The sequence below is a fragment of the Bicyclus anynana genome, chromosome 16, assembly GCF_947172395.1.
Source record: "Bicyclus anynana chromosome 16, ilBicAnyn1.1, whole genome shotgun sequence".
In the NCBI taxonomy this organism is placed as follows: Eukaryota; Metazoa; Arthropoda; class Insecta; order Lepidoptera; family Nymphalidae; genus Bicyclus; species Bicyclus anynana.
The window spans coordinates 12,121,873-12,139,823 of NC_069098.1; the positions used below are offsets into that span (position 1 = coordinate 12,121,873).

Sequence of the window (17,951 nt, forward strand, 5' to 3'; positions counted from 1 at the left end):
ACACAGTCGCCCGATAAGTGAATCAAGATAATGTGCGGAGTAAAAGTATAAGTAAAGTCGGGTGCACATGCATTGTGATTTTATAAAAACTCTTACACACCCGCGCTAGCAAATTCGCTCGATCCACAAATGCTTAAACGCATTTACATTTACAAATATATCTATACTAATATTATAAAGCTGAAGAGTTTGTTTGTTGATTGAACGCGCTAATCTCAGGAACTACTGGTCCAATTTGAAAAATTCTTTCAGAGTTAGATAGCCTATTTATTGAGGAATGGTATATATTATCCCCGTTTTCCTATGGGAACGGGAACCACGCGAGTCAAACCGTGCGGCGTCAGCTAGTGTACTATACAAATACAATCTAAACAATACATCAACACATTTAAATAAAATTGAATTGTCTGTCTGTGAATTCAAGATCGTGTTTTCTCAATTGTTATAAGTAAGTAGGTAAGTATGGTTATTTGCACAAACAAACTTATTTAAAATTTTTGTCACTCTGGTTAATCTCTGGGACAGCTGAACCGATTTTACTAGAACTTTAAATGGAAGATAGAGAAAGTGGGCAATATATACCTACCTACCTTTGTCCCGTAAAATCCATGAATCCTGTAAGATTTGTGGAAAAATGAAATTCACCGCAAGTATGTAAATATAATCTATTAATATTTTAAAACCCCTGTGAAAGAAGAGAAAATTTCGCATATTCGAAGGAGGAGGAGGATTAAAAGGAGGAGGTTCTACGTTCGGCTGTATGTATGTTTTTTTTTTATGTATGTCCAGCGATAATTCCGTCATTTATGGACCGTTTTTGAAAATTCTTTTTATAAAGGTATATCGACCAATAGCAGCAAAGTTGTCAAAGACCCAGCTCTTTCGTCTCAACGCAATGAAAGAGAGCGATGAAAGAAGATTAAATCATCCACAGAAGGTGAATTCTTATCTTGCTTAAATTCCTGTCTCCTCGTCTATACTAGAGCTAATATCCAAAACCCACGTTTTTACATTGGTCTTTCCCTCGGCCTCGACGATATGTCGTGGTACGATTAAAGGCCTACTCGAGAACGGCAGATACTCGTATGGAGTAACATTCCCTAAAAGATATTCACTTTCGGAGGCCGGAAAATGGTTCAAACTTCGCCGGCCTACAGTGTGCGCTAGGCATAAAGCAATTTGTGCTGAACTGCAGTATACTATAGAATGTCACGGAATCTTTTCTCTGGTACAGGCTATACGGTCGATGACTCGGCTTGCCAGCCGTGACAGAATGTTAACAAAATTGCTATATCTACTTTGTAAACATTACTACAAGTACTTGGCAAGTGAATATACACTAAAGTGCCTGATAAATATAGGTACGAGTAAGTATAAAGCTTAATAAGCTGTTATAGGAAGAAATTAATTCTTTTTTTTCTGGAACGATTTTTTATTTTGCTGGTCACACTTAAAATTACTGTTAAAATAAAAAACCGGCCTAGTGTGAGCTGGACTCGCCCGCAGAGGGTCTCGTACAAATGATCATTATAAATAGTTCAGGAATCGAATTGCCCAGTTTTTTAAGATTTATTTAGTAACAAATATATTATTTGAATTTATTTCTTGTACTTGTGATATATACCTATGTCAGTTGTCTTTCATAATCATAGTTCTGGGTCAATGAAAAGTTTAAAAAAGATGAGTTCTGATTCCATTGAGAGTGTCGAAATATGTGTTTTTGCTGAATAAACGGCCGTATCTTCTTTTTACGGAAACTTGGAAGTTCGAATTTTTCTTTTCGGTTCGGTTCGGTTCGGTTTTCGGTTCGGTTTTTCCTTTTGAGGTATTTAACCCTGAAATTTTTTTGCGTGTAATTTTAACAATAATAAATACAATATGAAGTTAAAAGATTCTTACTAATGAATCAATCTAATATAGCTAGGTATTGTTATAGGTAATATATATCTATGTTTATAAAATAAAAAAAACAAACTTCAAAATCAGGATCACAAAAGACAAAACAGGAAACATTTCCTGGTAACAGTTCATTTCGTATTGCGGTTGAGAAGGAAAAATAAACATTTTTTCCATCGTCCAATGTTTACAACCAATGCCATTATAAGATCAACTTTATTACAAGGTAATAAAGTCCTGTGTTTATCAAATCTGCCGTTTATAATCGCGAAATTATTTACATGGGACGATACGTCGTCAGAGGAAATCCCAGCTTCAGTTTTACAGGAAATTCTTATCATCCACTTAATTCAATGAATACGGTTTAAGGGTCCGACGTGGTTACGTAAATAGATATAGGTACCCATCTATTATTGGGACGATTTTTATTACCTTACCGACATTGGGCGTAACTATACAACTACAAATACATATGACAGGGCAAAATGCCTTAGATCCATACAGGGCCGGCCCGTCCATGCGACGAACGGAGCAGTCGCTCCAGGCGCCAAATCCTAGAGAGCGCCTAAATGATAAGCTTAGTCAACCGTATAGACGATACTGCGCCTGATTTTCAATTGGTCATCCCAGAGTATGGCCGAGATCTTCGCGTTCCATTCTTACTTTACACTCTTATTTTGGTATAGGTATCTGCATATTATTAATAGCAAACAGGAGAAGCGCCATAATTGGATCTCGCTCCATTTTAAAATTTACTTCGGGCCGGCGCTGGATCCATGGCTTAAGCAAGAACGACCCATCTCGCGAGGTGAGCTCAGAAGTAGATAATTTAAATTAAAAAAAATATGTTACGATATTTACGAGGTAAAGTACTTACTTATACAAGGGTACATATGTTTTCTGTCCTTATACTTAGTCAACTCATTAGTTGTATTACCTTTTTTATGCTCTACAAGTTAGCCCTTAACTACAATTTCACCTGATGGTGAGTGATGATACAATCGAAAATGGAAGCGGACTAACTTGTTAGGTGTAGGATGAAAATCCACACCACTTTGGTTTTCTACACGACATCGTACTGGAACACTAAATAGTTTGGTACGTCTTTGCCGTTAGGGTGATAACTAGCCACGGCCGAAGCCTCCCACCAGTCAGACCTGGACCAATCAAGAAAACCATAATTGGCCCGGCCGGGGATCAAACCCAGTACCTCCGTATTGTAAATCTCCCGCGCACACCACTGCGCCACGAAGGTCGCCATACCTAAGTACACCGGGGGTCAACTTTTCAAGCATTAAGTATTTCACACACAAGTGCCTTGTGTGTTTATAGAATCTTGTCGGCATTTGCAATTAATTAAATATTATTGTACTTAGGTATACCTAATTGTAAAATTCCATCATATAACGTGTTGTCATATTACTCCGAATACAGTTATCAAAGTCAACAACACGCGGAAGATTTTCAATGTAGCCTTCCAGATGGAATTCAAACATAGAAAATACATTGTGTTAATGTGAGAAAATCTATCACATTAAAAGCGAGAGGAATTCATTATTTCAATTTACATGGAAATTATAACATGGTGCCTATAAGTCGGTACCTAATATTGTTATTGTTAGAAAATTTATGAAATGAAAATTTTTTACCAACTTATTAAACCCATAGTAAATAACTATGGGTCATTAGACCCATAGTTATTTACTATGGGTTTATATAATTTAATGGTTATATAGAATAGGTACCAACTTATTAAAGTTGGTACCTATTCTCCTTAGAGGTTAAAATACCATATTGAATCGAAATAATTTAGTTGAATATAGTTTTCTCGTCATTACCTACATACCTAAGTAGGTATTAACCATGGGCGTAGCGAGGTACGTGCGGAGGGGAGCCCCACCCTTCCCCAGCAAAATTATAAAAAAAATATTATAATTACCTACTACACGGTCCCTGCTAGTAGAAGACGATATGTGGAGTTTAGACCACCACATGCGGCTTGATTAACTCAGGATATCATTAGTCCAGACCACGACTCTGGAATTACAGACAGTATTTATTAACATCGTTGGGTGCAGAGGCTATACATTATTATTATTTTGATCGAGATATGTAAGTACCTTTTCAGTGGTTTTTATTTTAATAGATACCTACTTTTAAATTCCAGAAAGTTCCCCAAAATCTGCTAGAACAGATTATTGGTTTTACTTAGCTATTTTCCGAGAAAAGTCACCCAGACCCGAATTTTCCTGAATAAAAAAAGCCCATGTTAATGCAGGGTAATTTTCCTTTCCAGCCAATACGGTTCAACAGTTGAAAGAGTAACAAACATAGGTAGACATTCACAGGCTTTCGCCTTTATAATACAGTGAGATTTGATAGGTTACCTACTCAGAGTAAGAATGCAAGTTCATAGTGTCAAGACAGGTGAAGACAAACATAGGTACCTGTAGTCTTAACTTCTTTACTCATAATACCTTGCCTGTCAGTCGATCTCGTCAGAAATCCAAACAAACCGTATAGGTACCAACCGTATCACTCTCCAAACATACCTGTATACTTTGTACCTATGACGTAGGTTCATGTGAAGTCGACAATTGACGAAGTAGTCCTATGATTAGGTAAGTAGGTATAGTGCCTACCAATAATAGGGTAAATGTTTGCACTTTTCATTGAATAAAATGGAAAGGTTTACAGCATACTGCAAAGAGATTAAGTATAATAGGTATAGCAGTGGCGTAGCTACCCAGGGGCTATGCGGTGCAATGCCCCGGGGCAAGCTCAGGGGGCCCTCGAATCGAATCGAATCGAAAATTTCTCCCATTTTTTAAATAAATATGACAATGCAACCAAACTTTAATCATAGCATATTTCGTTTTATAGCTTAATAACTATCATCAAGTATTCATTGTAATTTATGTCGTTACAGTTTAATATTTTTATTAGTTACCTGCCCTGCAGCATCCGATAGAGCTCATGGCTTAGAATTTTTAAAGTACATATTTGTATATAATATATTTATTATGTTTACGTGATAAAACCTAACCAGATTACCTAACCTAACTTAGATAATAGTGGGGCTCTATTTTTTTTAGCACCAGGGCCCTTGGTTACCTAGCTACGCCACTGGTTATAGATCGTATTCTTACTCTGTAGGTTTACTGGTATTTAGAATTTAGGTACTATTTATTTGTCGAATGTTCCCTATATAATTATTATGTACAATTAGTGGAGTGGAATATAAGAAATCTTAATAAATTCAAAAAAGGTTTGTAACCAGAAAAAAATTAAAAACGAAAATATGTTTGAATTAAATTGACGCCCGCAATTTAGGTATTTTATTATTCCTGGGGTTCCTTTATAAAAAAAATCGTACCTTTTATATTTTACTAGAACTATTTTTCTCAAAATTTTAAAGGATTTACAATAAAAACGCATCATTATTCATTAAAAATAAAACTTTATTCTCGTAAAGTGTATTCATTTCAGAACATTACCTACATTTCCCTATGCACAACCCATAACCAGCTCAGAAGATTGGGCGTCCTCAACACACAGCTAGTATATACCGTACCGTGACACCATGGGACTAGGGAGATAACACCATACGGCTAACCCACGAGGAGTTTCCAAGGGGTTCCGCCGCCAATATTCCACGGGTAGAGTAAATCCACTCAAACACCATAAGAATACACCATGAGGTTGCAGTCAATGCAACCTGTCAACGGAAACCATAAAACCGGCCGTTTATGAGGACGTAGGCCATAAAAACCAACATGAGCCACCAAATTCCCCACAATTATAATAACAAAAAAGAAAATTAAAAAAAAATCATTCATTTCTATAACGAAATTTTAACTTAAAGTATGTACTACAGTGTAGTAGTTATTTTTATTTAAACAATATTTTTTACATTTTTTTTTTCATGTAGAGTACTCATACAGTATTTCAAATTTAAGTATGTCTCTTAGAACAGAGTTCATAAAAAAGCCATAGTACATAGACAGAAGCAAAGCATCTTACGTAATTTGTATTAAATTGAATGTTATTTCAATTTATAAAATGTCACTCCATTAGCGTGTCAGTAGCCAATGAAATGCATTGTTTGTAATTTTTTTTTTTTCAAAATATTTCCACAATTTACTACAAAAGTCAAGAAACTTTGCTTCAATATGTGAAGAGTGAATACTACACAAACAATATATTTACATTATTAAATATTTTTGCTACATAAATAAACATATATTTTTATGTACTTCAATACATATTTTTAATTCTAGAACATTTGAATTTGTTCTGGAATTAATTGAATTACTGTATTGAAATAGTACAACTTTGTGTTTGCGCCAAACTTTTAGTCCGTTCTGAACACAAGGCGTTTGCTGCGCAGTGTACTACATCAGAATAGACTAGAAGTTTGGAGCATAATATAAATATATACCACATTACAACGATTGTTAAAACAATAAAATGATCATGGCTAAAGCTATCTTTAATTGGACAATAAACATCGTCAGATTAGCTTTAAATTAATTTTCATCATACGATAACTCAAATGAAAATATAAACTTTGAAAATACTTATTAATGTTAAAAATTTAAAAGATGACAAAGTTGATAAAATGTTTGATTGAAAATGATTAATAACAACTTCATAGTGTGAAATTGTTTTTTGAAAACTACGTTTTTTTTCAATCAATCAATCAATTATTTTAAACACACATCTTAATCTTAACACGTTCGCTGCGGTACGAGGTCAATTGACCTCGTACACCTAACGTCTTCAAGTGTTACGAGGTCAATGGACCTCGTACGGCTACTGTCTGCAAGAGTTACGAAGTCCATTGACCTCGTATCGCACCACATAAACTTTCAGTAAGAGAGGAAAGTACAGAAATATCAGTGCCGCAGCGAACGTGTTACGATACAATTCAAATTTCTACATAAAAATATTGCTTCTACGTTTTTAAAATTTTCGGTATCAATTAATGAAAAATAGACCTAATGTATCTTACTTTAAAGTTCATAATCTACTCATATTCCACTACAAACGCTAGCATATATACACACAAATTCAAACATTAATATAAAATGAATTAGGTCCTATTTAACATAGATACATTTAATTTATTTGATAATCAAAAATGTTTTCAGTGCAAATATTTTACAGATTTGCACAAGAACTGTATTGCTTGCAGTCTTCAATGAAATATTTTATAACAACTAGGTACTTATATAAAAAATAATTTTCACTGGCCTCTCAACACATTCACAAACTTGCACATAATATACTCAGAGGCACAATTATCCGCCCACTTTAATGACACGAAAATATTAAAGTGGGCGGATAATTGTGCCACTGAGTATGTATGCACTAAACTTACATGTGAATGGGAAATAAGAAATGTATATGAAAAAGTGACTGGGAATGGCGTTTTGCTTACATGTTTTGTTATAGATATATTTTTTTTATTTATTTTAAAAAGAATATTTGCCATATCTTTACAATACAACTATAAATCTTCGCACATCGTGAGAAAGTGTATAAAATGCCAGCTAAAAATTTTTTATATAGTCGGGGGGATATATACTTCAATTTGATGCGATTTGGATATAATTTACATTATGAAAAAACATATTGCTATGCAAAATATTATATCCGTATGCGCGTTACCAACTGAGTCGTGAGATCTAAAAATGCCAATAGATAGATTGACAGACAGTGAATTTATTGGCCACTACCCAGTTGATAACGAGCTTAATATAGACAAAAAATTACAAAGTGTTCTTTATATATAATTTTTTAGTATACAATAGCATTTTTTATTATATTTTTTTTTTGTAACATTTTTTTTTTCTTTTTTGTATTCGCAAATGTACATTTAAATTTAACTTAAATTTTACACCTTTTTTGCTAACTTATGACAAAAAATTTTTTCATGTTACTCATTTTTTTTTTGGTAATTTTTTTTTTACTAAAACTCATTCTTCTGTATTTCATTCTTCATTCATGTCTTCATTATGTTTTAATTTCACTTAAAAATATTATTTATTATTATATTATATACAACAAGGTTCTCTTTTCTTTTTTCTTTACTTTTTTTCAAGGAATGGTATCCAAAAAGGCACAGCCATTGAGAAACCAGCAAGATTCATTTGACGAAGGCTTCAGGAGGTATCTTGCCTTCAGACTGCAGTTGGTTGAAGATGAAGAGAGCACGTTGGTAGTCCCAACCGGTTTCTTGCAAACAGCTGTAATCAAAAAACCTCATCAATAACTTGTAACTTTATATTCTTAACTAATATTATAAAACTAGTATTATATCTAAACAAATAAGAGGTAAGATTCAATCTATGTGTGTTTATATGATAATAAAATGAATGGACCAATTATGATGCGTTTTTCTGTCAGCGGAATTAGTGTCAACGTTTGACTCAGTAACGATAGGCTAGTGTGGACACTTTTTTAAAAGGGTGTTAAATTGTTCATTAACATTTTACTAGATCAAAAAAAAAAATCATCATATTTTTTTGAGAAACACATGAAAATTTTAATTTTCAAATATTTAACACACTTACAGCCATTACATTATAATATGTTTGATTGATGTTGAAATTTTAAAGATTTCTTTATTATTTTACTAACATCTTACTGTCAATCTTTGTTTTTTATGTATTAACTAATTATATTAACTTGATTTCCCCGAAAGTCTCACAAAAATCAATATCATCAATTATATTCATTATCTATATATCTATAATAATATTATAAAGCTGAATAGTTTGTTTGTTTGATTGAACGCGCTAATCTCAAGAACTACTGGTCCAATTAGAAAAATTATTTCAGTGATAGATAGTCCATTTATCGAGGAAGCCTATAGGCTATGTATTATCCCCATATTCCTACGGAAACGGGAACCACGCGGGTGAAACCGCGCGGCGGCAGCTAGTCCCAAATAAATAAAGTTCCTTACTTGACACTCCAATGCTCGTTCATGCCCGTCTGCTGGCCCAGCATGTTCAGCATCATGCGCTGGTTGTCGTCGTACAGCGGTTGTAGTGCTGGCTGCGGCGCCACCGCCGGCGCTTGCACTACTGGCGCCGCCGGCTGCTCTGTGCCTGCTGAGAACGCTTTGGCTTCCTGCAATGGAAATTTGTTGTTCAGTTTGACGTTCTATTGAGTTAGTAACCTATTTTAGTTAGAGGCTAACTTTTCATATATACTCAGAGGCACAATTAACCGCCCACTTTAATATACTCGCGTCATATTAAATTCAGAGTATATCAAACAAAAGAGTACTAACTATAATGTTACGAGTTCCTCGTTTATGGGTGGTATTATTTATGTTATTGTGAGGGAGAGGTATTTGTACGTAATTGCAACAGTGATGGTATAAATAAGGGTATATGATGACTCAAGCTCAGTTGTTTGTTAGGCAGCGTGAACACCGTCACGCTGCTAGTCGCGTTAGTGATTTTTGTGCAATCGAAAATACAAATACACCGATTTTCACGCGGACGAAGTCGCGAGCGTGTACTATGATAAAATTAGTTTTAAATGGTAAAGTGAAAGAATTAAGGGCGTGGAGTTGCATCTCGCAGCGTTGATCTGACCAAGTTAAGAATACGTATGTATGTCTCTGCCTTAGATATTAATCAGTCAGTCTGAGTAAATACAACTGCCAAGCTTAAACCTGCCCATCAATAAAAAAAAGACTTTCTTAGTACATCACATTATGCCCAAGTTACTACTAAATTACTTAAGAAGTAATTCTCTATGTCCTGACCTGTTCTCTGGTAGTGTTGGTAACGAACATCATGTCATTGGTGATGGAGAAGCCGCCATTACTGTTGGGTATGATGACGAATGTCCGGTGGAACGATCTCGTTGGGTTACCGGATACGTTGGTCTCTTTAAACACTCCGTTCATTGTTAGCACAATCATACCAGGCTGTAAACAATACAAATAGATTAACATGATTTTCAACAAATAATGAAAGTAATCTCAAGATAAACACAGAGAAGAAAGAAAAAATCGACTACTAAAATGAGTTGTAGAAGACGTTATTTATTTGATACTATTATTATAAAGAGGTGATTTTGGTGAGTTTGTAATAATCACTGGATGAACTAAACCGATTTTGAAATTGTTTTACCAATGGAAAGCTAGATTATCAGGGAGTAACATAGGCTATATTTTATCCCTATATTCCCACGGGAACGGGAACTACACAGGCGCAGCGCGGGACGTCTGCTATTGTCAATAAACGTCGGGGATAGGTACTGTCAGTATTTGGTTTACCATGTGTAAAGTTATTGTTCAGTTTGGGTTATAAAAGCTTAGATCTATATTTTTTTCATCAGGCAACATTCTAGGTCAACCCCAAGGTATTTTACAATAAAAAAATTAAACAAACCACTCACTGTAAACACAGGTAAATCAACAGCAAAGCCCAGCAGGTCATGTTTAGTCTTCGGCAAGTCTGACAAGAAAGAGACCACTTGCAACTTGCCAATCTTCAGATATCTTCTTCTGGATTCTCTCTCTGTTATTCTCATTATGTTGCGACTTTTAGATATGTACGCGTTTAATCTGCAATAACAAAATCTTGATTTTATTTGATATAATTATAATATATGACCGGACAGACATTGTCTGGCCATAGACCACTTTGTTTTCAGCAAATGTTGAATGAATGTCAATCTATACTAATATTATAAAGAGGTAAAGTTTGTAAGTTTGTCACATTTTTTAAATGGGGTAATCTTCGGAACTACTAGTTAAATATAAAGTAAGTAAGTGACTATTTCTATACCACACAACTACATTATGTTTGCTATGATTTATCCTTATAATTTTATGTTTTTAAGCTCTTCTGCATCCCAACAAAATAAAAAAATAATTGTTGTAATAATTTGTAATAAATTGTTGTTTATTTATAAGATTAGATAGATAGAAGTACTCTTTGTACAAATTTTTTTGAAAAGCAGTTTCTACTGAAAAGACGTAAAGGTTTTTTCTTTACAAGCCCTTGACTGCAATCTCACCTGATGATAAGTGATAATGCAATAAAAGATGGAAGCGAACTAACTTGTTACGAGGAGGATGAAAATCCACAACCCTTTCGGTTTGTACACATTGTACCAGAACGCTAAATCGCTTGCCGGTAGGGTGGTAACTAGGGTAGTAAGCCCACCAGCCAAACATTAAAATGTAACATATGAAAAATCTTACTTGTTTTCAGGAGCATTTCTCATATCCCCAGTTGGGTATGTGGCCGCCATAGAAAACATGGCCGTTTCTTCGTAAGCCTCGAGCAATGGCTGCCGAGAGTCCGAGTCATATATCGCAAAGTATTGAGTGACGAAGTCTCGGACCAAGTTCTGACCGGCCTGGTCTACGAGGAACCACTGACGGTTGGAAGGTAGAGTAACTTCGTCTGACACGTCGAAACCGATTGCCGGGGGTAGATCCACGCCGTCCTAAATTGTGAATGTTAAATCTTAAATATTGTAGTTTTAAGTTAAGATAATAAAACTATATACAGGGTGCTCGAAAGTATTTCCCATAACTTCAAGGTGTTGACGAGTCCACTTATAGGAGCCGAACTGTACATATAACTAATATTTTTTAACTAAAAAATAAAACTTTTTGTTTTCATACAAAGTAATTCAAAATAATTCCGACTATCCATGTAATACACGCCTTTATCTATACTTTCATTTTAAAATACGGCTACGTCATAATTATAACGATGCGTTTATCAGACAAATTTTAAGATCTATTTATAAAAGAAACAGGTATCATTTACCCCGAAAATATTAATTTTAGAACACATGCGCCTTGAAAATTTTTAATTAATTTTTAGTAAAGAATATAACCCCAGAGTTATGAGAAATACTCCCGAGCACCCTGTATATTAAAATGAATCCATATATTCCTTAGTCACGCCATCACGCGTGAACACTGGACCGATTTCACTATTTTTTTTAATGTGCCTGTTATTGTCAGGAGAAGGCTCTTATGATTGCGCAAAAAATAATAAACATGGGTAAGGGTAGGGCAGCGGTACTTGAAAGTTCACGTCGAGTTTCACGCGGACGAAGTCGCGAGCGTCCGCTAGTAAATAAATAAACTATATTATAAGACAAATATCTCAGCACTCCATGGGTCCATTGTGCGGATGTCGGGTCCATCTTGTGGCAGAGAGAAAGCTCCGAGCACATCCCCAGACTTGTGATCAATGGGCTAAGGACGTCTTTGACATTTAACAAACTGTCACATATAAACGTTAATTAGGTAAATTGATTGTAATACCATAGAAATCTCAATGAGAAAGTACTGAAAATTGTAAGGGAGTCAGCAACACATTGCCTATGGGTGGTAGGTGGATGCCTCTTTGATTATACAAAGGGAAGGTATGTGTATAATTATTATACTTCAGTTTTTAATCTTTTATTATGACTTACCAGTCTCACCAGTTTAGGGAACTTCTTCCTGACGTCACTGGATAAACATTGGAAGATATAATTCTGAAACTCACAAGCATTAGTAACATTCACAATAAAGGGGTTTGAAGATTTATACTCTGCGGTCAGCCATACATCCATCCACCTTTATTTTATCAGAAAGGTGCCTGTTGTGAAAACTTTTGGAAAACATAGATGATCAAAAATATGATATTATTAATAGGTTGGGCAATAAGTTCATAGCAATTCTAGATTTCCTTTTGTTTAACGATATTTTTCTTGCTGTTTGAGAAAGTGAAGATATTGATTCTATAGAGCTCTTTCTGCTCTACAAAACTGTGCTATTGCACGGCTGCTACACTGAAATATTTCAGGACAGGATGAAAGAGCATAACATAGCCAAGTGACGATGACTATTTGTCTGAAAAGTCCACACGGATAAGGCCAAACCTTACACCTTCATGACAATGCCAAGCCTCATGTTACATATGTATTCAAAGCACTTCAAGCTTGAATCTGATGCTTTAAGCATCTGCCATAATCTCGGGTTAATGCACAAACCTATTAACATCTTTTCCGATCTCTATGATACCTCATGAGGACCATTACCTTTGACAATAAAGACTTTTTAAAAATTGGCTTGACAACAAATTCTTTGATACCAGACCAGGAGATTATTGTTGGAATGGAATTAAACAAATTGGTAAAAGAGGGCGGATATGGCCGTAAAGAACAACAGCAAATTATTAGTTTTTATAACTATTTATTTTTGTTTAAATAACTATGACCTTATTCCCCAACCCAATATTATGTCATGAGAAAATAGAGAATTAATTCCATTTTAGTTAGATATTAATTTCATGTCTTATATGGACATGAATATTATGCCTAAACAAAATACTATTTTTCATAGTTTTTAATCATCTGAATGTAATTCATTATTTTCCAAAGACAATATTCAGATTATACCATAGATGACCTCCCATTGTAAAATCTTCAAACTCCTTTAAAAACAATATTCAAACTAAACAAAATGCTTTATTTAAACCTCTATTAAAATAAAGCATTTTACTTTGAATATCTACGGTACTTTACCTTTACTTCATAATATTTCTTGCAGTTGCTAGGGCCAGTTTCACCATTGTCTGCTAAGTGTCAGATAATCTAACTGACTATGAAGTTCTGACACTTTCTTAGTCACACTACAGATCGTCAGATTTAACTGTGCTGTTTTACTGTACAATTTTATCTAATCAATATTTCAATCAAAATGATTTGAAAAATCTGTACAGTTAAAACTGACGGACACTACACTCATACAATATAACTGAACAATTTGACTGTTCAGATAAAACAGCAAGTCTGTAGCATGGTTATGTCAAATGACAAAGACAAAATTTGTACACTATCAAACACTTATCAGAAGGTAGTGAAACTGGCCCTTAAAGTAGGTACAAGATGCAAGACTTTTAAAAAAAAATGTTATTCATTATTTATGGTCATAGTTATAATAACAAGTAAGTTAGTGTATTATAACTGGGCAAAAGCCCAGATATTTATTTCGTAATTTATGTAATTGCTGTAGGCTCCTTAATGGGAACTCAGTGGGGGTTTTAGACGAGTGCAGAAGCAAACATGGTAGAGCCTGAACTGAAGGCAGAAGAGATGGGCAGAACAACTCTCTTAGGGCGTTTCCTTTGTGACTTGAATTGTGACATAAAGGGTCGATCGGGATGAGTGTGTTAGCTTGATTATATGAGTCCTGGGAACTGTAAAGCCCATTGATGGAAGACTAGTTTGAACGAAAATCCGAAATGGCTGTTTCTCTTTATTATACACACTATAGATCTTTACTGAAGTTGGTTGGTTTAGTTGAGAACCCTGTAATGTGAAACCACCTTTAAAACATGTTCAAATTATATGTACATCAACAAATCAGATCTATAATAAAGGCGTTTATCATGTTTATCTGTTTGTCTGAGGCGTCATAGCTCCTAAAATGGCAATTCTTAGGACAAACTTAAAGTAAAAACTTGTATAAATAAGATTAGAGAAAGCTAATCTGCAGAAATCAACTTTATGATGAAAGGATCAGACGCAAGTAATCATAGAGTGAGAGTGTAATAACTTCTTTCTCATGTTTTAACTTTTCTTGTTTAAAAGCTTCATAATAGTCATCTGTGAACCCTACAAGTTCCAGGCCAAGTATTTAACTTGGTTATACCTCATGCCAATGCGTCTGGCATTCTCCAAAGTCACTCGGAAAATGAACACAATTACCTCACATAAATGTCATGGTCATTGAACCTTTTCACCAATGGATTTCCTTTGAGGTACAATTCCACGAGAGGCAACAGTTTGAGGGGGTCCAGAGATCCAAGGAACATTATCTGGAAAAAAACATTTTTTTTTCTTTTATAGCAGATTATAACAAGATACTTGTTTCAATTACAAAAAACCTACTATAATCCACAAAAACTGCAATTATTTATAGTCTGGCAAGTTTGTTGATAATACTCCCATGATATGCGGGCGACAGAGGAAAAGACAGCAGTGTGAAATCGTGCGGGGAAATGAAGTGCATCAGTCGTTTTTCATTCATCGCTACACGCCCGGCCCGCGCGGAACATCGGGAGTGTTACGAACGAAGTTGCCAAGCTATAATAATAATAATGAACAGTGGCCCAAATCAATTCAGCTGTCTCATAGATCCAATTGAAGGCTAATAGCTCAACAGTCAAGGAGCCGAACTCATCACCTACAAAAGTTGTGATTTGATCCCTGACCAAAAAAAAGTAATTAAAGTAAGGTCAGGGTTCAAGTCAGTCTTTTTTTATCAGACTATAGAGTAGCCAAAATGTGTATTGTCCTACCATAGCGCCTAAAATATGGAACCGATTTAAATAAAACGATTTGTAATAATGTTCTGAGAGATGCTATATAAATTTTATAAGAACAAAAATAAAAAGAATTATCCAAATTGGTTTTGGTGTCATCAAATAATCGTGTAACATCTGCCATAACGGTTATTTTTAGCTTTAAAGTCTGACAAAAGTGCTCCTCAACGAAACGTGTCTGACACTTTTGATACTGCTTAAGAATAATAATTTTGATAATCCTTCAAAATATATACAAAAATCGGCCATGTACACTTTTTTTATAGTTACCATTCTCACCTTGTACCAGCCCAGAGCGAGCCTCCACAAAAACGCAGGTATTCAAAGCACATGAGATGCTACTGAGAACCTAAAGTCAGATCATTCTGAGATCTGGGTGTCTATATAGAGATGTGATTCATTACTGATAGGATGATGATGATGATGATGATGATACAACTTACCTTGTTGTCACCTAAGTACAGAATTTTAAGATTTTTCAACTTGGTGCAGAGAATCTTCAGGTGTTCAATACCATGGAGCTTGTTGTCATTCAGATTCAAAGCCTCCAGATCAGGAATGTTCTCAGCTATTATGTCTATTGCTGCCAGCATTATCACTGGGCGGAACAGTGCACAGAAGATGTCTGATAAATCTGTAAAAAATAGTATTGATTATACATATATCTTAATAAGTAAAGGTACTGGACTAAAATTTGGCAGAGAGGTAGTTTATAGTTAGTAAACATCTGCTGAAAACGGATTTTGCGGCAGAGCCGGATTAAGGATGTCTAAGGGCGGACCAATCTGTGGGCGTCCGCTAGTATAATTATATAGTTGAAACAGTTCTTTTAGACTTGACCAATCTAAAAGAACTGTTTCAACTATATCAATCTCTCCTGATTATATAGATAATTTAGTGGTAAGGCTTTGCCTGTAAGGTGGTAACTAGCCACAAACAAAGCCTAGAGCCATACCAGACCTGAGCCAATTCCAAAACTTTGAAATTCGAAACTGATCTGTGCTGGGAATCAAACCCAGGACCTCTCTGTTTTAAACTATTTAAGAATTACCGCCTACCCAGTAAGCCAGATAGTTCATCAAAAAGAGTGTCTCTTACTCTATGAATAAAAAGCTCTGAACTTACATTGTTTATATGTTATATGACTACTAAAAAAGTTGGCAAAATGAAAGAAACTAATATACTTCACAGGAGATAAGCTAAAAACAATAGTTGGCAATAGTAATAATTGGAGTGGTGTAACAGAATAACGAGCAACCTACATTGGTTACTCAGCAACACTCCATGAGGCTATACACCCGGGAAATACACCGAAGGACCCGCACACTATTGCCAATCACATGGCTAAGTGCAAAAATGGCGCAGAAGAAAGAACCCTAGAGCTTTCCTTGATCAATGGACTATCATACACAAAAGAACTTTTACAAACATTACAACAGTAAACAGAAACAGTAGTTCCTGAGATAAGTATATTCAACCAACCTAAATAACTATTCAGCTTTATAATATATGTTTATAATTTAATATTGAACCACAATGGTAAATTAATATATTTTTCTATAAATATTGTAAGCAAAGTTTGATATGCAAGTTAGATATACAAAACGTACCTGGGTCCGCATGGAACTTTGTTAAATCCAATGCCTTTGTAGTTGCATTATACCTCTTAGCCATAGCGAGTTTCATCTTCTGCTTCATATCAGCATCAATGGTGACGTTGGGCACTGAGTTGCGCACAATCACAACCAATTTAAACCCATCTGTCATAACAATCTTGCGGTCTGCATAAAATAGTTTCTCTGCTATTTTCACATCATCAACAAAAAATACAGCAGCATTACCATTAATCTTGTAATAATGAGGTATGAAAACATCTGGTGACAGGAAACTTAACAGAGCTCGTAGAATGACATCTTTCTCGTGTTTTGCTCCATATGGAATGACTATTTGATACCAAGGTAATACGCCAGGTATAAACTTCTTTCTTGCAGCTGGTCTGGGCGCTGGTGAACCAAGTCTACCTCCTCTACTTCTGAATCCTCTTTTGTTGGGACCCTGACCGCCAGACGCTCCCATGTCAATGTCGCCTTCCAGTAATATTTGAGATGCATCATTCCAAGAACGAAATTTGTTCTTCCTATGGTTTGTGCCAGGTTTGAAACTAACTCGCCTCGTGTTATTCGAATGTGAACGGTCATCATGTTCTGTAATAGACATGAAGACATTATTAAACAACTCTAACAACATCAAACACAAAAAAAAATCAAGCCACGTTGAGTAGATAAATTAAAGGTTGTTGGAAGGATATTTCCTTGTTTATAAAATATATCGTACACTTTTTTTTAATCACTTTTCAATCAAAATATGTAAAATGCACTCACCAAAATGTTCATTTGGTTTCCAATTTCGTAGTCTTCCACCACGCTTGGGCATTTTGTTTACAAAAATGTTCCACAAGTTATTACACCACGCAAACTGCAAAGTTGATGAGGAATCTTTGCCAACTGTCGTAAACGTTTTTATTTTATTTGGTTGATATATGAGCGCAACAATTTCTTTGCACTGTTAAGAAGTGTAATCTACCAAATTACGTACTCATAGAACTTAAATTAAGCAAAAATGACTATTTCAGAATCTACTTTCGCATCAATCAGTAATGGCGGTGGCGCGTTAAATAATGACGTCACG

General features: G+C 34.9%; 1 protein-coding gene across 1 annotated transcript; it reads right to left on the reverse strand.

The window, feature by feature from the left end:
- Window positions 1-6,597: 6,597 nt before the first annotated feature.
- LOC112057846 (nuclear RNA export factor 1) lies at window positions 6,598-17,951 on the reverse strand. The gene is made up of 10 exons (XM_024098406.2): window positions 17,645-17,951; window positions 16,874-17,467; window positions 15,707-15,897; window positions 14,647-14,756; window positions 12,367-12,403; window positions 11,132-11,379; window positions 10,321-10,489; window positions 9,683-9,847; window positions 8,870-9,036; window positions 6,598-8,147 (listed from the first exon to the last, which is right to left on the reverse strand). Exons 1-10 carry the CDS (start codon window positions 17,694-17,696, stop codon window positions 8,048-8,050), a joined length of 1,833 nt encoding a protein of 610 aa, XP_023954174.2. The 5' UTR covers window positions 17,697-17,951; the 3' UTR covers window positions 6,598-8,047.